This window comes from Leuresthes tenuis, unplaced genomic scaffold, assembly GCF_036924035.1.
Source record: "Leuresthes tenuis unplaced genomic scaffold, fLeuTen1.0.hap1 SCAF_10, whole genome shotgun sequence".
NCBI lineage: Eukaryota > Metazoa > Chordata > Actinopteri > Atheriniformes > Atherinopsidae > Leuresthes > Leuresthes tenuis.
Window position 1 is genome coordinate 2,390,545 of NW_027325364.1, and position 26,198 is coordinate 2,416,742.

General features: G+C 45.8%; 4 protein-coding genes across 4 annotated transcripts in view; all 4 read left to right on the forward strand.

The window, feature by feature from the left end:
- Positions 1-1,115: 1,115 nt before the first annotated feature.
- Positions 1,116-2,456, forward strand: LOC140315604 (uncharacterized). The gene is made up of 2 exons (XM_072393215.1): positions 1,116-1,999; positions 2,085-2,456. The coding sequence occupies exons 1-2, from the start codon at positions 1,262-1,264 to the stop codon at positions 2,160-2,162; spliced, it is 816 nt and encodes a 271-aa protein (XP_072249316.1). The 5' UTR covers positions 1,116-1,261; the 3' UTR covers positions 2,163-2,456.
- A 5,252-nt stretch (positions 2,457-7,708) lies between these two features.
- On the forward strand, positions 7,709-10,545 carry mgat1a (alpha-1,3-mannosyl-glycoprotein 2-beta-N-acetylglucosaminyltransferase a). Its single transcript, XM_072393525.1, has 3 exons — positions 7,709-7,918; positions 8,209-9,124; positions 9,270-10,545. The coding sequence occupies exons 2-3, from the start codon at positions 8,504-8,506 to the stop codon at positions 9,966-9,968; spliced, it is 1,320 nt and encodes a 439-aa protein (XP_072249626.1). The 5' UTR covers positions 7,709-7,918; positions 8,209-8,503; the 3' UTR covers positions 9,969-10,545.
- Positions 10,546-10,972: 427 nt separating this feature from the next.
- sh3bp5la (SH3-binding domain protein 5-like, a) lies at positions 10,973-16,518 on the forward strand. The gene is made up of 6 exons (XM_072393526.1): positions 10,973-11,670; positions 12,052-12,114; positions 12,614-12,742; positions 13,064-13,228; positions 14,539-14,712; positions 14,884-16,518. The coding sequence occupies exons 1-6, from the start codon at positions 11,437-11,439 to the stop codon at positions 15,421-15,423; spliced, it is 1,305 nt and encodes a 434-aa protein (XP_072249627.1). The 5' UTR covers positions 10,973-11,436; the 3' UTR covers positions 15,424-16,518.
- Positions 16,519-17,040: 522 nt separating this feature from the next.
- The window catches only part of gabbr1a (gamma-aminobutyric acid (GABA) B receptor, 1a), a 112,083-nt gene continuing 102,925 nt past the window's right edge, over positions 17,041-26,198 (forward strand). The window contains exons 1-3 of the mRNA XM_072393537.1: positions 17,041-17,403; positions 22,095-22,181; positions 22,414-22,478. Of these exons, the coding sequence (XP_072249638.1) occupies positions 22,103-22,181; positions 22,414-22,478 (144 nt within the window). The 5' untranslated portion in view covers positions 17,041-17,403; positions 22,095-22,102. The remainder of the gene's footprint in view (positions 17,404-22,094; positions 22,182-22,413; positions 22,479-26,198) is intronic.

Sequence of the window (26,198 nt, forward strand, 5' to 3'; positions counted from 1 at the left end):
TTAAATAAAGCCTTTTTATGAGACTTTTCCGAGTCTTTTTGAAATGCTTTCAGGATAAGCTGCTTTTAGCTGCTCTGAAGCTACCCCTTGTTTCAGTGTAACGGGGACTTCCTGTTCACTTTCATGAGTCAGTACAGATCTGCAGCCTCTTGGACACCTGATACCCTCTGGTGGTGTAAACACACCCGTTAACAAGGCAACTGGTGTGTGTCCTTTAAGGCTGTTTGGGCCATCCGGCTCCTTGATGCATGGTGAGTTATCAATGTCAACAGCAAACTGTGGCAGTGTCAATGTGCCTGGTCAAAACTTTACTCCTGATGCGGCATCGGTCTGAACTGAAGGATTTATTCAGTCATTTTTACCTGTGATGGATGCAAACCAGCAGTCAGAAAAGAAGAAGAAGAAGAAGAAGAAGAAGAAAATACTTTGAGTTGTAAGATGTTTTTATTTTGTTTGTTGAGTATGATTTAGACCGTAATGCAGAAGCAGCCAAGTCTGAGATCATTGCTGGTGTCTTTCCTCCTTGGCATCGTGTTAAACTGACAGAACTCCTGCTTTTATAGAGCTGCTCACACTGACTGATGATCAATAATCAGAGCATTGATCAGCAGCTCCTGGCTGCTTCTTACCCTCTTAGTTCCTGTGGAAGCAGTGAGGGTTCACTTAGTTTTGGTTCAGTGTAATATGCCATGTGTTGTTCATCTGAGGCTGGTTTGACCTGACTTTTTGGATTATGTCCTGATACATAAAACCTTAGACTTGAAAGAGGGCGTGCGTCACGCTCACATGACTGTTCGCTCCTTAGATTTATTGTGACCTCGTTGTGGATTTTTTGCCTTCCTTACAAGGAAGTTGGGAAACAAAAATAATCACTTATGAATATTCATGATCTGTGGTTTTTTTTAAGGTCACCTGGACAAAGACAAACGTTTCGTCCCGCAGCTAAATTAGATGACAAGAAAAAACAGCACGAGGGCATTCCGAGTCTTTTTTAATCTGAACAACTTGCTGTTGAAACGTTTCTTTGGCAGAATGACGAATTCAAGGCTTCGGGTTCTTTTTACGTGGTGTTTTTACAGTGTCGAATATTTTCCACTATTACCTAAAGACACACCCACCCGAACCCCCCTTTGCGACTACAGGGGCCAGTATGGTGGACGACCCCCACCCTGATCCCGTCTACACGCATATTAACCTTTAAATGCGACTGCCTGGATAGAAGTTGACCAGCAGCGACTTTGAAGGAGGATTTTTGACCACTATGGCCTCCACCCCCTCCGCCTCTTCCCTGTCTGCTGTTCTCCGGTGCAGGGGGAATATCTTGACCAGGAATCCTCCGACAAAGCGGCCTGGCAGCGCGGCGTACAGCCTCGGACTGGCCGGCGCGGCGCTGCGCGACTCCTCGCCCGTGCGTACCGGATCCAAGCAAGCGTCAGCGTGGACGATTGTTCCCAACGGAGAGAGCGTGGTGGGGGGAGGGAGACTAGCTGTGTCGTGTAGGTGGGACAGGGTGGGTAACGAAATAGTGAAAGAAGAAGATTACCAGAAAAATAATAAATTACGTCACGCCAAACTTTCGCAATCCTCGGGGAAAGCGATACGTCATTCCGCCCCTTGCGTCCAAAACACAGAGGCGCGCGGACTGAAATCGGTGCTGCTTGGAAGAGAAAGGTGCTCTAAAATAATTCACATGATAAAATACGAAACCCACGCCGCGCACATCTGTGAAATCATTTCGGTTCAGGGCATCGGGAAGCTCCCCCCCGGGGGGCTGAAGCTGTCGGTTTCATCTCCGTTTCTGATGGAAACGTCGGGGGAAAACTCGTCTCTGGTGTTGACCGGTTGGTCAACATTGAAGAACAGCTGCTTTTCTCTGACGTCTCTGGTGTCTAAACTCATACTTCTGAGGTTGGCGGTGTTGTGCGGGGCCAGCGGCGGCAGCTCTCACGCTGCGCCGCATCTTCTGCGCCAGCAGGAGAACATCAGAGGTGTCCTGCAGGTGAGCGCTATCAGAAAAACATGTAAAAGTCAGCAAAGATGTAACCCAGCGCGCGTGAAATCATTTTCTACGTTCATTTTTGCAGGCAAGTGGTCAAATCTACACATCCTCTCAGGACAACCTCAGTTCTGGACAAGAGGTGGCGCAGGACAGAAGTGACTGACAGTCCGAGGCCTCAGCACCAAAGATACTCTCACATCGGCTTTCAAAAGACGCAAAGTGTCTGGACTTCAACCTGGTGACCCAAAGAAAAAGAAAAAAAACAGCAACCTGATGTCACGGATCCCCCCCACCCCCACCCTTTAAGGATAAAATGAATGTAGGAGCAATACTGTGACAGGAAATAAATGCATGTATTGCTTTTCTAAGGTTTGTGCGCCTTCCCTGCACGTTTTGCACAAAAGCTCATCCTGCAGACTGTGATGTAAAAGTCTATAAAACCTCAAAGAAGGAAAATTTTAAAAAGGAACCTGCAATGAGCTGGGAATATTAAAAAAATGTTGCTTGATTATTTCCACTTTGGACTTTTTCTTTCTGAGCCAACATAAAGAAGCATGTGTCATCAGTGTTAAGCTTAGATTCTGGTAGCATTTAGGAACCAGGACGGCTTCTTTTGATGGGATATTTATACATTAATACAGTTTTTAAGCCTTATTAAGTTTCTATTCAGATTTGATTCAAAGCAAAAACTGGTTGTCAAACTGTTTGTTGCTCACAATTGAGCTTTGGTGCATCAGTGGTCCTTTTGATGCTTCTGTAACTTAGCTGGTGTCCACCTGAACAGAAAAGACATGCGTGTCTATAGAAGGTCTAACAGTTAATGGTCGGAGTGAAAATGGAGAGCTGTTTGTAGGCCTGTGTCAGACGTGAAAAAGGAGCATTTTTTGAACATTTAATGTCCTCAGACTCCACCAGACTGCCTGTATCTGGCTGCCAAAGTCATGTGACCGTCTTCTGGGCCTTTGAATGGCTGTCAGACCATGCTATGAGAATTGAGGGTAAGGGTTAGGCAACTTTTTCATCATAATTTCCAACAGCGTGTGGATGAAACGGGCACCAAGCATCAGCTCATTAATTCCTCTCCTCATTCTGTGGGGAGGCTTTTGGACGAGTCAGGATGACCATGGATGCAGGACATTTCTGAGCAATTCTGAGTGCGAACCTCTGCCAGAGTGGATCTGAAGAAGGTTTACTTTTACACGGGTGGCTTAAGATGAAGGTCCTGCAGACAGAGTCTGGGTGTCCAGGGTTAATTATACATGGTTGCAAGAATAAAACTGAATCTCTTGATTTAGATGAAGCTTTTAAATGGCAAACGAGTTGTGTTGCTATAACTAAATGGACCAACTATTTTTCAGGTTAAATTAAACTTTATCTGGGAAATAGGCTGAACTTATTCAGCCCTTTTCCACTCAAAGTGCTTTTATGAACTACTTGAGTCATACATCAAGGCCTGGTCTATACAACATTACAAGCTCTCTCTTTCACACTGTAATGGGGAGTGAAACTCCTGCAGGGAAAGGACATCATCAGGGGCTTCACTTTGGTGATGGCCAGAATTTAAACCAGCTGAAAAAAGTAAGAAGTTTTTTCCTTTGCAGCAGTTTAATTCGTGGTAAGGAACAATTCCTTAAACGGAGGATGAAAAGTGATGTGATAATGATGTTTGTTGGCAGAACTTAACTGAGAGATGAGAGACATAACTCCTTCATGTGTAAAAAATCCCATCTGGGATGGAATAATGAAGAATGAAGAGTGATGACCAATTCTTCAACATGGGGGTCGACAAACAAAGCAAAACATGAATGAAGACGTGAGTCCAAGGTCTTTGACTGCCTGCCACAATATCCCAAACTCAATGGTTGTAGCTGCTTAGAATTTGATGATTTTCTGATTGTGAGACAAAACAAGACGTTTTAAGGCATCATCCAAAAGTCAGCCTCTGTAAAAGGCCTTTATAGACCCAATGATCAATGGAATAATCAGAAAAATATGCAGCGCTTTCATGCAATTAATATTCATGGCGACACCTGCAACATGCAGCATTTCAAACGTGCAGTTTGTCTCATTTTTGGTATGAAAAGATTATCTTGTGCTTTCTTCTTTGCTCTTACTTGAGTTAAAGGGGAACTCCGGTATTTTTAAACCTTATTTCTTCCTTATTTCTTATTTCTTCCTTCCTTCCTTCGGAAGATATTTAGATAACTGGAGATCCATATAACGGAGTGAACGGGGCTTAGAGGATGCAGCCTCTAAATAAGGCATTATCTGTCTTTATTTCACCAATACTTTAAGAAGAATGAATGAATGAACGTGTGCTATAGCTCTGTTAGCTCATAGCTGCTGTTAGCTCATAGCTCTGTTAGCTCAGAGCTGCTGTTATGTGGCTACTTGCAGCTATAGGAGAGCTAACGGAGGGATTTCTACACAGGCACTCTACTGGGACCACTTCATCCACACGCCCCCCTGCAGCACAGTTTATTTACTCCGGTAAGAACATCCATCTTACTCAAAGTCGTCGTTCACGTTGTCAAAATCTGATAAATATCCTGCCATGTTGCACAAAACTATCAGCAGCAAACTCTGTGTGAAGTTAGCCGACTGTCACAGAGCACGGAGTGAATAAACTGTGCTGCAGGGGGGCGTGTGGATGAAGTGGTCCCAGTAGAGTGCCTGTGTAGAAATCCCTCCGTTAGCTCTCCTATAGCTGCAAGTAGCCACATAACAGCAGCTATGAGCTAACAGAGCTATAGCACACGTTCATTCATTCATTCTTCTTAAAGTATTGGTGAAATAAAGACAGATAATGCCTTATTTAGAGGCTGCATCCTCTAAGCCCCGTTCACTCCGTTATATGGATCTCCAGTTATCTAAATATCTTCCGAAGGACGCCGACTTTCACCAAACTGTTCTCAGTGAGTAGATGAACGTATTTCATGCCAGAAATAATGTCTAGGTTTAAAAATACCGGAGTTCCCCTTTAACTTCATACCAGTGACCACACCACACAAACCACTTCCTGCTGTCTTCGCTGGATAAGCTTGTTTTCACAGTAAGAAAATCTGAGCTTAATTTTGACGCAGCACTTTAACAGTGTGTCAAAACAAGAAGCCTTCTGTTCACTTTCAAACAGGCACCACTGATCTATCTGATTTCCGACACACACGGCTGACCATGATGTGTTTTTACCGCAGCTGCAGTTTTCTGCAGTAAATAATATGCTTTAGGGAAGTTTTTTTGCATTGCAAATAGTTTCATTTATTCTTTCTCATGGGGACATGGAAACAGAATTTCTTTAGATCAGCAATGTTCGAAAGGAAAATAAACCTCATTTAGGCTGCTGCTGTTTATAAATGACATTTAGAAGCTTTGATCCAAAGTGGCTTACAATGTGGGGTTCACTCTCCTGTCCACGGACACTTTGACTTAGATGTTTCCCTCATTTAAAGAACATTATGAACGGCGTATTGCAGTGACTTGGACAGGTATGTGTCATTAGTAGAAAGATATGACTGATAGTGCTGTAACTTTAAGCAGTAGACTAAATCCCAACCCTTTAAAAGCAAAGAGTGTCAAGCAAATTGTAAAATATTTTTCTTTTTTCGCCCCATTTTTGCATATTTTACACAATTTCATGTTTTATCTCATTAGATAAATTCATCCATTTTCAATACCCGCTGAATCCAATTCAGGGTCGATGTGGGGGCTGCAGCTGGAGCCTGTCGCAGCTGCCGTAGGGCGAGGGGACACAGGCCGCCACTCCATCACAGCAGCTGAATTCATTTCATTGATATACATAAATTGTTTGTTGGGTCAGCGAATCTTTCCCCACTTTGTTTCCTTCTGCCAACACTTAAAGAAAAATGTGGAAAAATAAATAGATGATTAATGAATTGTATTCTGGAGAAAGGTTTTCCTATTTCTTTGCAAAAAGTTTGAACTCAACATGTTTCCTGTTCAGCTTCATTTCATCTGTTAACAAACATCATTTCTACACCTCAGACCTGCAACATCCCATAAAGTCAGTGAACCTTTTCCCACTTTGTTTCCTTCTGCCAACACTTAAAGCCGTTCTGACTCTGAGGAAACCAGGTGATGCAGAGTTCCAGCTGTTATTTTGTCCCATTCTTCCTTAAACAGGTCTTAAGGTGTGCAGCAGTGCGGGGGGGTGGTTGTTCCTCTGCTGGGGACAGGTCAGGACTGCAGGCAGCCAGTCCAGCACCCGTACCTCTTCTTCCTCAGCCAGGCCTTTGGAATTTGGCAGAATGTGGTTTTCCATGGTCTGCTTGAACAATGCTGGGACGTCCCAGGAAAAGATGTGGCCTTGAAGGCAGCATATGTTGCTGTAAAATCTCAGTGAGCTTTTCTGCATTAATGCTGCCGTCACAGAAGTGGAAATGAGCTTTGCCCCCTGATCCAACCCCATACCATCACAGAGCCTGGCTGCAGGGACTGGCTGCTGACAGCAGGCTGGATGCTGCTTTTGCTCTTTGCTCCATTTCTTCCAGCAAAGATGTGGAATACTGATGGGTCTGACCACAGCACACGTTTCCACCGTGTGACGGTCCATCCCAGACGCCTCCGAGCCCAGAGAAGTGGACGCCGCCTCTGGACGAGGTTAACATCAGGCTTCTTTCCTGCACAGTAAAGCTTGTGAATGGAACTCTGTATTGTGGTGCTTGACAAAGGTTTCCACAGTAATCCCTTGTCCATGTGCTTCTATCAGCTGCTGATGAAGGACGGTTCTTGATGCAGCGTCTGAGGGGTCAGAGGTCACGGGGTCCAGCTTAGGCTTGCTCCCTCGTCCTTTACACTGAAACTCCTCCAGGTTCCCTGAATGCTTTCATGATATTCTGCTCTGTAGAGGCAGAAATATGCAGATCCCTTCCAGTCTTTCTCTGAGGAACATTGTTTTTAATCACTTCTGTGTTTTTCTCACATCTGTCCTCTGCCCATCTCTGCTCCTCAAAGATTCAGGCTTTCATGGATGCTGCTTTTGGTCCAAATCATCTGTTTGAAATATCATCAATACTTTTTTTCATGTCTTTATTATTTGGCTGGAATATTTCATCATTTAAACATTTAAATTTTATTTACTTGCAGGCCTTAAATGCTGAAACATATATTGATAAATTAAATGAAATTGTCAAGACAAAGCATGAGATGTCTTTGGTTCACGTTGATTGCAGTGAAACAGAGTCAAAACCAGTGTTAGAATCACTGCATTTTTTCATTGGACTTTCCATTAGATCTGAACGTTTTCTTGATTTTTGTTGTAAAAACAATGATAAACCGAATTTATAGTTTAATTCTAGTCAATTCAGCTGAACCTTTAGCATGGGCAGATGTATTTAATGATGCATGGGAGACTCAAAGTGATAGTTAACCTACAAGCTGTTTGTCATTAGATGGGCAGAATGGAAGAAACATTCCGCCATTTGCCTTTTTCCCCTTGAGACGCATACAAATGAGGCTCTTCTCCGCAGCTCGAGCAGATTTATTAGCTTCATTAACCCATTGTTTTCTGCATGTGTCTGCGCTGCTGCATGTCGACACGTCGGTGAGTGAAAGCAAACAATCAGGGAGCAGAAAGACATGAGAGGTCGCTGCTTTTAATTAGCTCTGCAGAGAGGCGTCAAAGTGTTGCGTAACTTCTCAAGGTGACGGTTAGGGCGGGACTTCCGCGACTGCCCTCAAACCAGGAAGTTGTCGTGTATTTCTCCTCTTTCTCCTCCTCTCGGCAGAAGCTCTACAGGGAACAGGAGAAAGTCAGAAGCGTTAAGTTGCGTGATTCGTCGGGAAATAAGCAGGAGAGCGGCTCGCCACCCGCTCCAGCCGTCCTCCCGCCGCCTGGCGTTGAACTTTCCGCCCGTCATCGAAGAAATGCTCACGGGAGGAGGAGGTGGTCGCGCTGTCAGGGTAAGGGCTAATCTTTAACGCGCTCCTGCTGGAGCGGCAGTAAGTGTGTCGGGCAGAAGCAGGAGCGGCTGCGGGGCTGCAGGCTGGGCTGGGGGCGCAGTGTTTGCGCGTGTTTTTCTGCCCGAGTTGCGCACAGCTCGGTGTCTGCGGCCGGGCAGCCACAGGTGATAAGAGGACATCGATCGGGGACTGTCGGGTGAACCCTTCCCCGGGATCAGAGTGCACGGTGCCCTGCTTTTACTTTTCCACGTTCAGGGGTTATTTACACGTTTTCTTCTGCTTCTTTTCAGATGACAGAAGATTTTGAAAGTTGAGGATCTGCCAATCGCAGCTATTCTCCAAGATGAGTCCTGCCTTCGCTCACATTTCCTCCACTTTCACCCTCACTGAAACTGAACCGTGTCTTTCTAACTGTGGTAACGGCTCAGTGAGCCAACAATATCTCTAATCATGCACTTGTGATGATAAGGACTCAGGCCGCCCCTCCCATATCCCTTTCCTATTGTCTGTAACCAGGACAGCTCTTTATATTCACACCCTATCTTCCTGATTCCCCCTTCCCACCCCTTCCTGTATCTCTGTGCCATGATCCGTAAAAGAGGCTCCCTCATATTCTGCGGTGCGTTCCTGTTCGTCACCTGGAACGCCCTGATGGTGCTCCTGCTGTGGGGCAGACCCCCCACGATGCAGCTGGGCGAAGGAGGAGAAGTTGCTGAACTGCCCACCAGCGACATGGTGAGAGATTTGCTTCGGATGACAGATGCGTTTGAAGAAGAGCTTGCGCGGCAGAAAAACATCCTCCTGCTAATCCAGAACCACCAGTCGCTGTGGGAGCCGCCAAAGCGAAAGAAGGAAAGCGTGCTCGTCCCTGCTCAGCCCGTCATCCCTGTCCTGGTTATCGCCTGCAACAGGGTCACCGTGAGGCGCTGCCTGGACAAGCTCCTGCAGCACCGGCCCTCAGCAGAGCTCTTCCCCGTCATTGTGAGTCAGGACTGCGGGCATGCCGACACCGCTGAGGTGATCCGCTCGTATGGGGACAAAGTGACTCACCTGAAACAGCCCGACCTATCGGACATCCCGGTGCGGCCCGAGCACAAGAAGTTTCAGGGTTACTACAAGATCTCCAGACACTACCGCTGGGCTCTTAACCAGGTTTTCAAGAGCCTTTCCCATTCCTCTGTGGTGATTGTAGAGGATGACCTGGAGGTAATTTATCCCAACCCTAATTCACACGTTCAGTCTTTAAGAGAAATAAAAGTGCACCGCTGCTGTGTGTCCTTCCTTTAAAACATTTTCTTTCACCACACAATGCCGTCTTAACTGAAACTTAATAGTTCATCTCTTACTCTAGGTGGCGCCAGACTTCTTTGAGTACTTCGGCGCTCTGCTGCCGGTCCTAAAATCCGACCCCAACCTGTGGTGTGTGTCTGCCTGGAACGACAACGGCAGGGACGGCTATGTGGATCCTGCCAAGGCAGAGCTGCTGTACCGAACGGACTTCTTCCCGGGCCTGGGCTGGATGCTCCTCAGGGAAGTGTGGGAGGAGCTGGAGCCCAAGTGGCCCGCTTCATTCTGGGACGACTGGATGCGTCAGCCCGAGCAGCGCCGCGGCCGCGCCTGCATTCGGCCGGAGATCTCACGCACTTTAACTTTCGGCCGGCAGGGAGTGAGTCTGGGCCAGTTTTATGACAAGTACCTGCGCTACATTAAACTGAACACCGAGTATGTGCCTTTCACTACGTTAGACTTAAGTTACTTGAAGGAGAAGACGTACAGAGAAGATTTTGAGAGAGAAGTTTACAATGCCTCTGTGGTTGCATATGAAGATGTCAGGCAGGGCCGCCTGAAAGGAGCGGGACCTTTCCGCCTCCAATACTCGAGCAAGAACAGCTTCAAAGTGCTGGCCAAAAACCTGGGAATCATGGATGACTTGAAGTCCGGAGTGCCAAGGACCGGCTACAGAGGGGTCGTCAGCTTCCTGTTCAGAGGACGCAGAATCTATTTGGCCCCACCTCCAGGATGGACTCAGTATGATCCCAGTTGGAGCTGATGATCCAGAAGTTTGTCTCCTTTTCGTTTTCTCTAAATGTCAGCTGGATAAAGCATTCCAGACCAAAGATGAAAATGATTTGTGGTCTCGTTCTCTGTTGTCTGTGTTGCAGAATGGATTGTCCCTGGCTGGTGTAGGAGTTATTGCCAATGCTACTCAGGTGTTCTTCATTATTCCAAAAACTCTCTCTCGGTGTAGGAAGCAGCCTCACAGTCTCTTAGACAAATCTGCTGTATTGCGCAAGAGATCTATTTTTATAAGATGCTAATTGTGCACATGCATTAATGCAGTAACCTAGTTTGCCTTTTTTCTTTAAATTATTTTCAGTTTCTGGTTGTCTGTGACCAAATGCAGGTAAGGAAGCATAATCTGTGGTGGTGTGAGTTGCAGCTTTGGTAAATTAACTACAGTATAATCTGTCATTTGATTGGAACTGTTAACTTCCTTTATGAAAATCAGTTCTTCCTGCTTACATTTACATCAGATGATTTTGTTTGATTCTTCTATGACATAGTCCTGGTAGGTTTGTTCATTTGCAAACCACTGTTTGGGTATTTGTATATTTTTCAAATTAAAACAGAAAAAAAACAACTCATCCAAGCCTTTCCTTTTTTATGAGTAAACACAGCTCACCTTTAGTTGTGAACAATATTATGGACTATGCTAAATGACATTACGGACATAGTTTCAGCTGTTTTGTTCCACTTGTGCAGTCAAACAACTCGCACATTATTTCAACTTGCCCCGGAGCCTTCATTTTGTGGAGATGTGCTGTCAAAATATTGCACACCAAACACAGGCCACTGTTTTAAATGATGAAGTCTTGGTAGGAATATTTCCTTCAGCGTTGCCAACATAAAGCTTCAGTAAGGGCTAGAACACAGTTTGTCAAGAGAGGACTTTAAAGAGAAACGACATGGGGAAAACTACAGCAGTAACGAAACGCCAGATATAGTTCTGGATATCTACGGTGGCCGCCTTGGCTCAAATACTGCAGCGCTTCAAGCACGTATCGGTCTGTTTACTTCAGTTACGATGATGAGGTGAGGCTGAAACGGCGAGCTAGCTAGCCTAGCTATAGTGATGAAGTGCCGGTAAGAGATGGGGGACAAAAGGCACTTGAAGGGGGGTCACAGTGATACACCTCCTTCCAGTTTGCATCTTATTGTAGCTGTTAATTCGCACCTCTTCGCCATAAAGCAGCCGTTACGTTCTTATTAACGGCTTTAGCACGTTAGCAAGCTAGGCTAGGCTAGGCTAGGCTAGCCTCAGTGGGCTTGGGTTTCAGTGTGGTGTAACATGGCAGTTGTTGCTAATTCAACACTCGGCATTACTGGAATTATTTTGTGATTTACCCTGCTCAGCCACCCCCGGTCGCTGCTAAGTGGACCGGGCTCATAAGCAAAGAAGCGGCGTCTGCGGGAGCTACGACCTTAAAGGCGCTGTTTGCGAAACCGTGCGGCCTGGAATGGAGCCAGGCGACTTGCGTGAAAGCCCCGCGGGCTCCGGGGAGTCGGATATCGCGGACTGGAGGGAGGTTACTCCCGGCGGGGAGGAGGAGGTCAAAGCTGCCGAAACCAACGAAACAACAGCGGAGCCGGCGCTCAGGGACACCTGTGAGGAAGGTGAAAGCGAAAAACAAAAGGGCGTCGGGGAGCAGTTGCACAGTCCTTATGAAGAGGAGCTGGACCCCCGGATCCAGGTGCGACAACCGACCTTTGTCTCCTCTGTTATCCGGGGGGGGACGTTAGATTCCGGCAGGGTTTTTTGACTCTTAGCAGCGTCTTGGAGAGTAATTCTGGATTACTGTGGATTAGGCCCAGTGTAAACATGCTGGTTAAATATTTAGGTCGCTTTGTGTTCATGATATTTTATTATCACCTGTGCTAATCCGGTTGTCAGATCATAACTGATTATATTAACACACAGTTTCACTCTGTTGTGAATCAGTTTATTCATTATCAGTACAAACGACTTTAGCCCAAATTCTACTTGAATATAGTGATAATTCCTGATACACACATTGTTTTTTTTATGTTATTTTCTTTATTAATGATTGAATATTTCTATTTTTTTCCAACAGGAAGAGTTGGAGCACCTCAATGAAGCCAGTGCAGAAATCAACAGAATAGAACTGGAATTAGATGTAAGTACAAACTACTGTTCAGATCGATTCTTGATTAGCCAACAAGCACAAAAGTCCATTTTATATGAATAATATGTCTCGACTTGTAGAAGGAGCTCCTTTTCTGTTTAATTACAGTTTTTCTTCAGGTTTTGGACAGTTTCAGTGTTCATATTCCATGTTTTCTACCATTTCTACCAAACATCCCATGCTTAAACACACATTTTTCTGTCTCGAGGTGCAGATTGAATAAAAATGCTTTGATGTTCACTAGAAATATGGAAAAAAGACACTCCACCACTGTCTGTACCCAGAAGCTGCTAATCAATATGATAATTCTGTTTTCAGTATATGTAAATGTAATATGAGCTCTAATAATGAGAAACATTATTAATGCCGGTAGTTTTGCTCTCACTGAATGGATTTTTTCACTTCCAGCTGTTCTGCTTCGTGGGAATATGATGAGTTGTTCCAATACAGATGAATCTAATCTTGTCATTTTCATGTATTAACTGTCCAGGATGCCAGATCAGGCTACCGGAAGATCCTCACAGAGTCTGCCAGGAAGCTGAATGCTCACAGCTCTCAGCTTGGTAGCTGCATAGATAAAGCCAGGCCATATTATGAAGCCCGGCGGCTCGCAAAAGAGGTAAAAAGGAAAAAAATGACAGACTTCTGAACAGGGAAGTGAAATCTGACACCAAAAGTCTGTTGAGATTTGTTTAAATCCCTGATTTGAGCTTTATTCACAGTTCATGCTTTATTTTTAGATGATTTAACTCTTAATGATGACCGTTAAATCTACAAATCTTGAGAATGAAAGAGTAGTGATCCTCCTTTGGTTTATGGACCTGATCATGACCTTCATATTGAATCAAACAGCAGACTGAGACCTGCCTGATTGGACAGTGGAGTCGTGTTCATGTCACGTTTTACATCTGCAGTCTGTGAAAGTTTCTGCTTTCCGTAGGCACAGCAGGAGACCCAGAAGGCAGCTCTGAGCTATGAGAGAGCCGTTTCTATGCACACCGCTGCCAGGGAGATGGTTTATGTTGCAGAGCAAGGCCTGATGGCTGACGGCAAGAATACTCTGGATCCCACCTGGCAGGAGATGCTCAACCACGCCACCTCCAAGGTAACGGAGAAGACCAGGCACACATGGCTGCCTGTTGAACTGGTTACTATTGGTAGGCTTAAAGGGGAACGCCGGTGTTTTTAAACCTTATTTCTGGCATGAAATACGTTCATCTGCTCACCGAGAACAGTTTGGTGAAAGTCGGCATCCTTCAGAAGATATTTAGATAACTGGAGATCCATATAACGGAGTGAACGGGGCTTAGAGGATGCAGCCTCTAAATAAGGCATTATCTGTCTTTATTTCACCAATACTTTAAGAAGAATGAATGAATGAACGTGTGCTATAGCTCTGTTAGCTCATAGCTGCTGTTATGTGGCTACTTGCAGCTATAGGAGAGCTAACGGAGGGATTTCTACACAGGCACTCTACTGGGACCACTTCATCCACACGCCCCCCTGCAGCACAGTTTATTCACTCCGTGCTCTGTGACAGTCGGCTAACTTCACACAGAGTTTGCTGCTGATAGTTTTGTGCAACATGGCAGGATATTTATCAGATTTTGACAACGTGAACGACGACTTTGAGTAAGATGGACGTTCTTACCGGAGTGAATGAGCTGTGCTGCAGGGGGGCGTGTGGATGAAGTGGGCCCAGTAGAGTGCCTGTGTAGAAATCCCTCCGTTAGCTCTCCTTTAGCTGCAAGTAGCCACATAACAGCAGCTATGAGCTAACAGAGCTATAGCACACGTTCATTCATTCATTCTTCTTAAAGTATTGGTGAAATAAAGACAGATAATGCCTTATTTAGAGGCTGCATCCTCTAAGCCCCGTTCACTCCGTTATATGGATCTCCAGTTATCTAAATATCTTCTGAAGGACGCCGACTTTCACCAAACTGTTCTCAGTGAGTAGATGAACGTATTTCATGCCAGAAATAAGGTCAATCTGCAAGACGTCTGGAACATTTGAGGCTGTGCACGTTTATGTGCCACACTGACACACTTTAGATGAGAGAAGTCAGAGGAGCTGCAAGCGTAGATGGAAGCGTTGACCTTATAGAATTAAAGAAAATCTGCAGTTTAAAGGGCACCAGAGTGCGTGTGCAGTGGCTGTCAGATTGGTTTATCCACGGGAGACGGTTATGTGACAAATAATGTGCACAAAGCGAAATAAACTAAAATTAAAACTTGGTCAGTTCTTCTCTCTCAGCTTTATTTGAGCTTTTTTATCACTTTTTCACGTCAAAGCGCACATTCGGCACCTCACAGTAGCTGCACTGTGACAGCTCCGCCTCTTCTCTTTGTTCTGAATAAGACGTGTGCACGTGTGTGTGCACGTCTCACAGCCTGCGTGTGTGTGTGTGGCAGGTGAACGAGGCCGAGGAGGAGCGACTGCGCAGCGAGAGGGAACACATGCGCGTCACGCACGCCTGCCAGGAGGCCGAGGCTCGCGTCCAGATGCTGCAGAAGTCCCTGAAAAGAGCCATCCTTAAGTCCAAACCTTACTTTGAGCTCAAGGCCCAGTTCAACTACATACTGGAGGTAAAGCCCGGCAGAATTAGTGTGAGGAGCACGTGGAAGAGCCAGTCTTATGTGGAGAATTAGCTTCAGTTTGTGTAAAATGGCAGAAAGGCTGCAATGCATTGAGCTGAATGTTATCTTGGCATGAAATGAAAGGTGGTGACGGTTACTGTGGACTTTGTGTGACTCTAGGAGCACAAAACCAAAGTGCTGCAGCTGGAACAGCAAGTCTCCAAAGTGAAGACCCGCTATTCCATCGCCCTGCGCAACCTGGAGCAAATCAGTGAGCAGATCCACGCTCAGAGGGGGGGGGGCCCGGCCGGGGGAGGACGCCCCACCGTCTGCGGGGGGCGGAGCCCTCCCGTCGGGGCCGAGGCAGACGCCAGAGTCCAGGAGGAAGATGGAGCCTGTGGTGGCGGCTCGATGGGGAAAGATGGAGTGGATGCTGCCATCGATCTGGTGGAACGATACAAGGAGACGGAGAATGAAAAGGAGAGGGAGCGGGCCGGCTCCGATTCCCTGTCCGTCTTCAGCCTGCAGACCATCGCTTCCGACTTGGAGAAATATGACTCCATCGAGCACCTCGGGGACCTCAGCGACGTGGGGAGCGTAACGGGGGACGAGGGGGAGAAGGGGGGGGTGGTGAATAAAAGAGACAAGCTGCTGGAAACCACCGCCAAAGAGCGCCAGCAACAATTCCACAAGCAGCACCACCGAAGCTTCAGCTTGTGAGGTCGAAGGTCAGGAGGCGGCTGCTGGGAGCAGCGTTTAAAGGGACGGGAACTGCAGCTGTAAAACGTGCACGAGCACACGTGCGCTGACTGACAACACATGATTATAACGCAGAACACGGCTAACGCTGCTAGAGCACGACTGGAATCTGCAGCTTTCGTTATTTCAGGCCTATATTCACTCATTTAGCATGAAGGAAGCGTGAGGAGAGCGCAGAATTTCTCCCTTCTGGGCTGAGACTGGCGAACACAATCCACGCGTTTCCCCTCCAGTCGGCGGTAGCTTGGAGGTGGCGGACGCACCGCGCTGCGCTCATCCAGTCGGGAAGCATGACAGGAACGTTTCTCTGGCGCTGCAGAGGGGAAGGAAGCTGGCTTCTCATGCCTTTCCTGTCTGTAACCTGCTGAAAGGCGTTGCTTTTCGGCAGCAGAGAACCTGTTTTTGGAACATTCCTGACCTGAGTCTGCAGAGCGCTGCGTCCAGGCCGACGGCGTGCACGCCCAGCAGGGACGAGCGCACGTGAAGCTCGGCCGAAGAAGCTTTTGCTCCACATTTGACTTATTTGCATATTGTTTACATTGAAGCACTCCCTTTCTGTTGGCCTTAAAAACAAAAAGCTCTAATTTGAATCGTGCCTTGACTCTGAGCAAGGTCAGCTCTCCTTATACTCGTTTCTAAAGCTATATTTAGACCTTTTATGGGTTTTTTAAAGGATAAATCTGAGTAATCCAACTGACCCGACTCCGTTCCCAACCACACTTGAAGAGTTCTGATTTTATTTTTGTTATTTTATGTTGTATTTTGGTTCTAAAATACAAAAGCAGTGAAGTCAGATGACTTAAATGTAAATGTATGTAATTATTAGAAGAGACTGACATGTATAGTTGTGATCTTTTTGTTGTGCAGGTGTTCTGAATGCCTGCAGATGTAAATCATTGCTGTCACAGTTTAACTGAAACCCACGTGCCACCTTCTGATGTCTTAAATATGTCTCCATCCTCTCACCTGTGAACTGCTCCGAATGTCACTGTTTCCTGTTATTGCATCAAACTTAATTGATTAAACAGATCATACCTCCTGGAATTCGCACATTTATGCTCTTGGTGTCTGTGGGACTGAAGTGGAATTGACTGTTGGGTGTGTTTCAGTGGGGGGGGGGGGCGGGAGATGTGATGTCCGTCTCTGCTTTCCTTCAATTATTCAGCAGGTGTGTGAGAATGCAGCCGGATGCTGATCACGAATACATGGAAGAGAAAAGATGAAACAAGTCACTGGGCTCTGATTGAGTAGATGACCAGTGTTGGGGGGGGAAATGATTGCTGCTTCGCTGACTTAAGCTTCAGAGAGCTCAAGAGAAAAGGGCTTAACAGAAGTCTGCTGGAGCCACGGCGCCGAATCTGCACCTCCACGAGCGTCGGCCTTCCTGCCGCCATGTAATTATCCACAGCGGGACAAATCCTCGGGCTTATCATCCGTCCAAAGCCGCTTCTTTAGATTCATTATGATATTTTGCTGTGGTGGGCGCAGACCTTGGCGTGCCTGAGCTCGCTCAGGGGGGGTGGGGGGGATGTTACGCACCGTGCGTCTCCATGACGTCGTGAATTAGCTCAAGATTGTAGAGGGGGAGAGAAAAAAGGAGGGGAGAGTGGTGAATCGGTGTTTCGTCGTTTCTGTGGACGCGTTTATGTTCCGTGCATGTATATCTTTTTTTTTTACTGTGTAGATTTTTTGTCATTCGTTGTCTTTTCCACGCGTAACTGCAATATATAGAAATAATCCGGATAAGATCCGTCCTGTTTTTGTAACCTTCTGTTTACGCACGGAGCAGATTGCACATTTACTGTATAGCCATAAAAATTACAGCCATACAAATCGTTGCAAAGATGCATCTTTTTACCAAATAATCCGACACCGGGCTTTCCTTGGCGGGTCCCACCCGGAGGACTTACTGTTATCTTGGCTGAGCGCATCAAACTAATAGTAAGTACACATGCTACAGCTTTGCTTCAGGAGCTCGATGCTACTATAGCTCCGAGTCGCGATGATTTTACACCCCATTTATTGGGAAAATGCTCTGCTGCCAGTGCGGATAATCTGGACAGGTGTCTCATTCTGAATGCAAAAGGCATACATATTCGATGAGCACGGCCAGGCCTGATTTGTTTTGAGTTTCTTCTTGCTGGAAACCTCGAGCATCCTGTCTGCATTCACCTTTTTATTTCTCGGAAAAGGACGGTGAGATTTCACGGCAGATCACGCATCCGGTTCAGCCCGCTTGCTTTCTCGGGCTCCGCTCATATGGAGGCTGCGGTGGTGTTAATATGGTCGGCCTTCCTCCACAGGCCATCACGGATTCCCTTGTCAACAACCGACAAGTAACTACCGGCAGCATACGGTTGGTGGCACCCTCCCTGTGACCCTCACGTACCAGCAGTTCGTGCTCAGCTGTGCACTAAAAGCAGCATTTGCGCCTAAATGTTTATACCCCGCGAGGACCTGCCGGAAAACGGCCACTACGTGCTTCTGAACGTGGGCTCTGTTTGTGGTGCTGAAATGGACCGGATCAGCTCTGCCAGCTGCAGCTTCCGGCTTTCTGAACACACGAGGAAGTGGGCATCAGAGGTGGGACTGGCGGTGGACGGACGCTGGGTGGTCTGCGCCGTTTCTGAGCGGCGAAGGCGCTGGACGCGGTGCTGAAGCCATAATTGCATTTCAAGCTTGAGGCTGGTTGACGGGCTGCTTTCCTCCTGTCTGCTCAGCGCCACTGCGGCTCCAGCTGGAGGAGTGAGCTGGCTTCGTGTGGGTTAGGCTGCCTCCATCCAAGCACTCACTCACTAACACAGTGATGAACAGAAGTCTGGATCTGCTCCTCATTTCTTCATATATTTTCAAGGAAACAGGAAGTAGTTGCAGTGATTTATTGAAACATTAATATAAATCAGAATCTGAGGCAGTTCTGTGCAGCTTTAAAGTGAATATCTGGTTCTCCAACTCAGCCTGAACCCTCTGAGACAAGCTTTCTGTCATTTCTTTAAGGAGTCTTCAGGAATAGTTCTCCAGGCTTCTTGAAGGACATCCCAAAGCTCTTCTTTGGATGTGGGCTGCCTTTTGTTCCGTTCTCTGTCAGATGATCCCACACTGCTTCAATAATGTTGAGGTCCGGGCTCTGGGGAGGATTCATCCCTCCATAAGACCTGTTGCCACTGATTTTCAGTCCACTTCTTGTGTCATTTGGCACAGCTCAGCCTTTTCTCCCTGTTTCCCTTCCTTAAGAACGGCTTCTTGACAGCCACCCTTCCATGGAGACCATTTCTGATGAGGCTTGGGCCAACAGTAGATGGATCAGCTGAAGGTCCAGATGCATCTCTCAGGTCCTGTCAGGTCACAGCTGGATTTTTTCCTCTTTCTTAAGGACATCACTTTCAGATCCTGTTCATCTGCTGTAGATAGTTTTTTAGGCCTGACACTTCTTCTTTTGTCCTCCACTTGTCCAGTTTCCTCAAATGTTTTAAGGACACACTGCACACCATGCTGAGATATGCCAAGTTTTCAGCTAATAGCTCTTTGGGAATCACCTTGTTGCTGCAGAAATCCTATTTTCTGTCTGTCAAACTGTGTTATCTTTGCTGTTTTTCATAGATGCAGCTAAAGAAATGGGAACAAATGATGTGTCTTTGTGACAAAGTGCCTAAAGATCCAGTTTAAAATGGCTTCTTTGCTAAGTTGTCTGTTCTGTGTCGACACAACACTGGTTCATCCCTTGAGTTAGGAGCCTTTTTTCTGCCTGAATGGGTCAGAGGTCAGAGTTCAGTGGCTGAACAAAGAAAAAAGACAGAAAATGCTCAGGAACAAGGACTGAAAATGGGTGAAAAAGCACAAAATGTCCAAAGAAAAACTGTGAAAGAGCTTCAGAAAGCTGCAGAACTGTTGATCAGGACACTTTAAAGATTAAAGAAAGCTTCGCTGCTTGGGAGGAAACAGAAAGAAACGAGGACTGGCTTTAGACTTCCACACAGTGCTGTAGTTTGCTGTTGTGTGGCCCAGTATGAGATCCTGTTATTAATGACTCTTGTTGGGCTGTTCCTCTTCCTCTTCTATTTTCCCTGTTTCTCTTCCCTCCTTCACAAACAGGACAGAACACAGCAAACACACATGTAACACTCAGTCTCTGGTGGTGTCTACCTCCTGCACACCTCTTGTCAGGGAACTCTAAAAATACTCTGGATAATGCTAATGAAGTATCCAGCTGAGTTTGTCTGTCTTCCACAGGCTGGCCTTGCAGCCATCTGTCTTCCTCACTGTGGTGCTTTGTTATAGCCCCCAAACCCATCCGAAAAACACCCTCCAATCCACCCATACTGGCTTTTTAAGTGAGAGTTTATGGAGGGGATTTTGTTTTGCATGTGTGGCACCCTCATAGGCAACATTTATTATTCCAAACTGCAAACGAGCAGCCGTGTTTTCTGTGTTTATTGTTCATTCAGTTGAAATTTTGCTGGTATGTTCATGGAGGCTTTGTTCAGCTCGAGTAGGATTATGATTATCTAATAGCCAGCCCCTCTAACAGGACAATATCTGATTGATTTGATTATTAAGTCACACTTCATTTGAAGAAGAAGAACGTGGATTTCACACGTCGTAGCCTGGTTGCAGGTACAGATATGCTGCATGTGTGAGAAAGTTGTATAACCCCCTTTCTGTGTTCCTGAGCTGCCAAGTCTGATAAATTAATGCAAGTGAAAAAGATCAGGCTGAGTGCGGAGCCTGTCAGACCTCTGCAGCCCTAGCTGCAGGCTACGTTAGCTGCTCCAAGCGTAAGAGACCAAAAGCTCTGTCCAAACTGAGTGAGAGAGCTGCCTGAGGACCCATCGTCTGTTAAAACTTTAAATCTCAATGTGAGGCAAACAACTTGAATAAAAAGCTAAAAAATACAAAAGCTAGCTTCATACAATGCTAGGAAGTCCAAGTTGTTGGTGCCAAGTTGTACTTAAGTGTGGTTTGATGCACTCTTTGGGTGCTGTTGTTGTAAGAAAACAGTAAAAGTCCTTTTATTATTATTATTTGGTTGACTTTTTGTATGCATCCACAGAGTTATGAGCCATAACATTATGACTACTCTCCAATAGATATGGTTCCCCTTAAGCTGCAGGATGAGCTCTGACCAGTCAGGGTTTGCACAAAGTGCTGCTGAGGAGGTCCAGCAGTGTCTGGCACATGCACATGTTCATGTTTATGTTCATGTTTATGCATTTATCAGAAGCTTTTATCCAAAGCGACTTACAGATAGGCAGATAGGGTAAGGGGGTCTTTCCTAAGGACCCCTACTGGAGACAGTACCTTTCAAGCAGGGGATTTGAACCCAGATCGCCACATAAAAGGTGGTAATCATATAACTACACTATCCAGTCCCATGAGTGACAGATCTGTTGGGTCCTGGGGGTTATGGGGCGAGATCTTTGTGGAAGAAGTGCAAAGTAAGTGTGAGTTAGGTGTGGTAGACGTGTTTAGAGAGCAGCCGGTCTCTGATTCAGGCAGACAGTTTGAGTTAAATAAGTAATGGAGTGACATGTGTCCTTTTTGGTTGATCAAACACCATGTAAAGGGGCTTCGGTGTGCATGCTGGGGGAGGTAACCATGAGCTGGGTGACATACTGAGAGCTGGTCGTCAGTCATAACACTCAAGTTTCCAGCAACCTCAGGGAGAGAGACGAGGAGACAAAAAGGCAAAATGTGGTGTATTTAACGAAGATAAAGGGCCATGAAAGAATGCCCTGTGAGGTGGGATTCAAACTGAGAGTCAGTGTAGATGGCATTGGTTTACTGTGTCTGAAGACTGAGCTGCAGCTCTAACTGCCTTCAGTCTGTGAAAGAGGCCCAAAACAATTATCTGTCAGAAAGTGTCAGGGTTAGGAAGTGGAGACTCCAACAAACCCCTCAGGCTCGTGCTCCTTTTTATTAGAGGCGACACAAAAAGGCTAAATCACGACAATTCTGACGCTATGAGGGAAAAACCTACTTACAGAAATAAGAACTAATGTTTAAGGAAATATTAATAAGTTGGGAGCTGTTTTATCACATCACCGGCTTGTGGAGAATTAGCCAGGATCCACTCATGAGGAAATCTGTCAGTATGATTAACTCGCAGTTTAACACGATTACTGTTAAAACAGGACTCCTCAGGCCCATTAGTAATTCTAGGAAAGACTCGGTGTCCCTGCAGCTCCTGTAGCAACACTCCACCACGTCTCTCCCATATTTTTCTCTTTTTTGACCTGAAGGAAAGTTTGTTTTTCATGAAATCCTTCTATAGGGGGGCGAAATATCAGCTTCCACCCATCAAAACCCGAGCACAGACCCTGTATATAGGGTCCCTGCTGGTAGAAGAGCCGAGCATCACGTCAGCCTGAGCTGTCTGCAGAGGTGGAGAGAAGGAAAGTGGACTCCCCATGCAGCTCATTCATTCTGTGCACAGTCTGGCATGTTGAAAAGGGATTTTTCTTTTGCCAAAAAGTTGACGCAGTAAATTGAAAATGACTGCGTCTGTGGACAGCGAGCGGAGCGTTAATACTGATATATTGTTTTTTCTCTAACCCTTCTCTTTGTCTCCTCTTCCCTAATTTCCCCTGCCACGCTCACTCGTTTAAAACCTCTCCGTATTTCCTCTCTTTCAGATCCAGAAATGGCACCGCTATTGTTTCTGATGATCCTCTACGCTCTCCCGGCTCTTGTTGTGCCCATACATAATTCATCAGCTGGAGGTAATTTGTGCATGTTCGTGACGGGGCATGTGCAGGAATCGGTCTATGAGTGTCTGTTTACAATGTGCATTAATGGACAGCAGGAGCTCTGCAGAGACTGTGACCCGAATGAAACGAGGCAGCGCTCAGTCAAGCCCATAAGACTTCATGTGGCTGTGATATATCTACATTATCTGGACATTAATCCCTCTGTCCTCATAATGTCATTCCATCTCCATTCCTTTCTGTTCAGGCTGTGCCATCATCCGGCCTCCGAGAGATGGGGGGATACGCTACAGAGGCCTGACACAAGAACAGGTACAGAGAAGGCAGTTCAGATGATTCCTGCTTCATGCAAGGAGGGATTCTTTTTAAAGCTAATGACTAAATCCCGCAGTAATGCCATTAATAATGCATGCGAGTGGTGGCAAACTGCAGTTGTTTGAAGAGACGACACTTGCACTAAAACAACTGTTTATTGGTGAAAGGAAAGTTTCGACTTCAGACACTATTTCAGTCCTTAATCCCCACACCCCAGGCTCCACAGAGTAAAATGCTCCCGACACACCAGAAGACTTTGAAAAGACTTAGAAAAGACTCTGAAAGACTGTCAGCTCACATCTAAAGACTCGTGTTTAGAGTTTTTAGTCCCAGACTAAAGCTTTTACAAACACTGAATCTTGTAGGGTCACTATTTACAAGCCTACAACTAGATTTTTTAGATTTTTTTCCCATCATGCTCAGCAGAAGTTTTACACAAATGGAGGAGAAGCAGCTTTTTGTGCAGTGGTTTGTAGTGAAAAACCCAACAAAAAGAAGAGAAAATGCCACAGAATATGGGCACGGACAGTTAATTTTCTCGTTCTTCTACGTCCGCCGACATGTTTGTTATTGACTGTCTGCTTTCCTGTTTCTGATGCTGTCAGAGCTCATCTATTGGCTGTTGATTGGTTTACGTCACTGCGACCTGCGATGATATTAAACACGTTTGATATCAGCCTAAGACTGGGGAGAGACTGGTATGAAACGCGATCGCAGACTGCGGATTACCGCCTTAAACTTAACGATCGAGATGACGGGAGCGCGCCGAGACTCCAGTTAGACTCCTAAAGACTCCACTTAGACTCCTGAAGACTCCAGTTAGACTCCAGTTAGACTCCAGTTAGACTCCAGTTAGACTCCTAAAGACTCCACTTAGACTCCTGAAGACTCCAGTTAGACTTCTAAAGACTCCACTTAGACTCCTAAAGACTCCAGTTAGACTCCAAAAGACTCCAGTTAGACTCCTAAAGGCTCCAGTTAGACTCCTAAAGACTCCAGTTAGACTCCAAAAGACTCCAGTTAGACTCCTAAAGACTCCACTTAGACTCCTAAAGACTCCAGTTAGACTCCAGTTAGACTCCAGTTAGACTCCAGTTAGACTCCAGTTAGACTCCTAAAGACTCCACTTAGACTCCTGAAGACTCCAGTTAGACTTCTAAAGACTCCACTTAGACTCCTAAAGACTCCAGTTAGACTCCAGTTAGACTCCAAAAGACTCCAGTTAGACTCCTAAAGGCTCCAGTTAGACTCCTAAAGACTCCAGTTAGACTCCTAAAGACTCCAGTTAGACTCCAAAAGACTCCAGTTAGACTTCTAAAGACTCCACTTAGACTCCTGAAGACTCCAGTTAGACTCCAGTTAGACTCCAAAAGACTCCAGTTAGACTCCAAAAGACTCCAGTTAGACTTCTAAAGACTCCACTTAGACTCCTGAAGACTCCAGTTAGACTCCAGTTAGACTCCTAAAGGCTCCAGTTAGACTCCTAAAGACTCCAGTTAGACTTCTAAAGACTCCAGTTAGACTCCTAAAGACTCCAGTTAGACTCCAGTTAGACTCCAGTTAGACTCCTAAAGACTCCAGTTGGACTCCTAAAGACTCCAGTTAGACTCCAGTTGGACTCCAAAAGACTCCAGTTGGACTCCTAAAGACTCCAGTTAGACTCCTAAAGGCTCCAGTTAGACTCCTAAAGACTCCAGTTGGACTCCTAAAGACTCCAGTTAGACTCCAAAAGACTCCAGTTAGACTCATAAAGACTCCAGTTAGACTCATAAAGGCTCCAGTTAGACTCCTAAAGACTCCAGTTGGACTCCTAAAGACTCCAGTTAGACTCCAAAAGACTCCAGTTAGACTCATAAAGACTCCTAAAGACTCCAGTTGGACTCCTAAAGACTCCAGTTAGACTCCAGTTAGACTCCTAAAGACTCCAGTTAGACTCCTAAAGACTCCAGTTGGACTCCTAAAGACTCCAGTTGGACTCCTAAAGACTCCAGTTAGACTCCAGTTAGACTCCTAAAGACTCCAGTTAGACTCCAGTTGGACTCCTAAAGACTCCAGTTGGACTCCTAAAGACTCCAGTTAGACTACTAAAGGCTCCAGTTAGACTCCTAAAGACTCCAGTTGGACTCCTAAAGACTCCAGTTAGACTCCAGTTAGACTCCTAAAGACTCCAGTTAGACTCCAGTTAGACTCCAGTTAGACTCCAGTTAGACTCCTAAAGGCTCCAGTTAGACTCCAAAAGACTCCAGTTAGACTCCTAAAGACTCAGTTTTTAGTCTGGGACTGTGGAAATCGTTTGGTGTGAGCCCAGCTTTACAGATCAGTTATCAGCTATCCAAGATTATTCTCGCAGTGAGCTGAGGTGTGACAAATAAAAGGCAATTCACAAGGTGCAAAGGTCTGGGTCTTCAGGAATTTGTGTCCAAGTCGGGCCTATTATCACATCATCAAATGCATTTCCAAATTTTATGCTCAAGGGACTCTTTTCTTTGCATCTTCACTGAGGTCTAAAGTCCTGCAAAGATTAGCCAGATTGCTCCGAAGAAGTGTGAGAAAACTGTTTGTTCTCGCTGTGAAAGGGCTGAAGAGAGGAAGATCACTTCAGCTGAATTCACTCCAGCTCTGACTATCTGGCACCTTCCTGCAGGCCTGTGCTGACATGCTGATCGTGTCAAGCCATTAACAGTAGGTCTAAGTGCTGTGTTTACGTAAAATAACAGCGAGAGACGATGTGAGCAAAGTTTGAAACCGACCTTGAGAAGAGAGGTGGATTAAAAGGGATGAAGGAAGTAAAATGAACTGCTCCTCCGACCTCTGAGTGCTGTTTCCTGTTTTTTTTTTTTGCTTCTGAGAGCAAACAGCTCAGTAGGTTTGTGTTGTTCTGTGTCAGGTGCTGCTGACTGAGGAGGAAATGTACCGTCTAAGTGTTTTCTGTGCTTTAGCTTGTTGTTTCTGCTGGTTTAATCGTTTGTGAGCAATGTTGGAAATAACAAGCAGTGGACTAAATGGACAGATTTAACCTTTTGATTAGGAAAAAACAGGCATTTTGAAAGACTACATTACACTAAAATGTAAATGGGAACAAAGCACTGAAGTAATGTTCACACTAACCAGCTCTGACAGTAATAATGGACTGAAAAAGTTCTGAAAATGCTTTAACCTGAAGAAGGAAAGAGTTTTGACAACTTGCACCAGCCCTCTGGATCAGACTGTTGAGCTCCAGCAGGCACTGACCACCACAGACTTATCCACAGACGCTGAAGGGCCGAAGCGGACTCTGGCCCCGCAGGAATCGGCTCTTTGTCCAACAGCAGGTTGAATCTCCAGTTTGCATTTCTTTGGAAGAGATGATTGGGTTCAGCTGCAGTATCAACAGGAGCTGAGGGTGAGGATTTGCTGGTTGTTAACATCAAGAAAAATAAGGGGAAATCTTTTATTTGAGTAGCTCCTGAGGATGAGTACATTCTGAAAGGGTTATTTTATAAGGGATGATATGTGCTTCAGTGGTAAAACTGTGACAGAGAGAAGATTAGATGTGTTTTAATATCTACAAAAACATAAGCTCCGACGGTTTGGGAGAGGTACGTGGAAACGTTTGAGCTACATGAAGGACAAAGACGCAGCCGACGTCTTTACTCCATTTTCACTTTATTCTAACGAACACACAGGCTTTTCTGCGCAAAACACAAAGCTCTCTGCCAGTCAAAATTAACCGATCCG

Coding starts and splice junctions, on each gene's coding strand:
- LOC140315604 (XM_072393215.1), top strand. CDS start 1,262: ATGGCCTCCACCCCCTCCGCCTCTTCCCTGTCTGCTGTTCTCCGGTGC. Junction 2,000..2,084: donor ACATCAGAGGTGTCCTGCAG/GTGAGCGCTATC, acceptor TCATTTTTGCAG/GCAAGTGGTCAAATCTACAC.
- mgat1a (XM_072393525.1), top strand. CDS start 8,504: ATGATCCGTAAAAGAGGCTCCCTCATATTCTGCGGTGCGTTCCTGTTC. Junction 9,125..9,269: donor TTGTAGAGGATGACCTGGAG/GTAATTTATCCC, acceptor CTCTTACTCTAG/GTGGCGCCAGACTTCTTTGA.
- sh3bp5la (XM_072393526.1), top strand. CDS start 11,437: ATGGAGCCAGGCGACTTGCGTGAAAGCCCCGCGGGCTCCGGGGAGTCG. Junction 12,743..13,063: donor CCCGGCGGCTCGCAAAAGAG/GTAAAAAGGAAA, acceptor TGCTTTCCGTAG/GCACAGCAGGAGACCCAGAA. Junction 13,229..14,538: donor TCAACCACGCCACCTCCAAG/GTAACGGAGAAG, acceptor TGTGTGTGGCAG/GTGAACGAGGCCGAGGAGGA.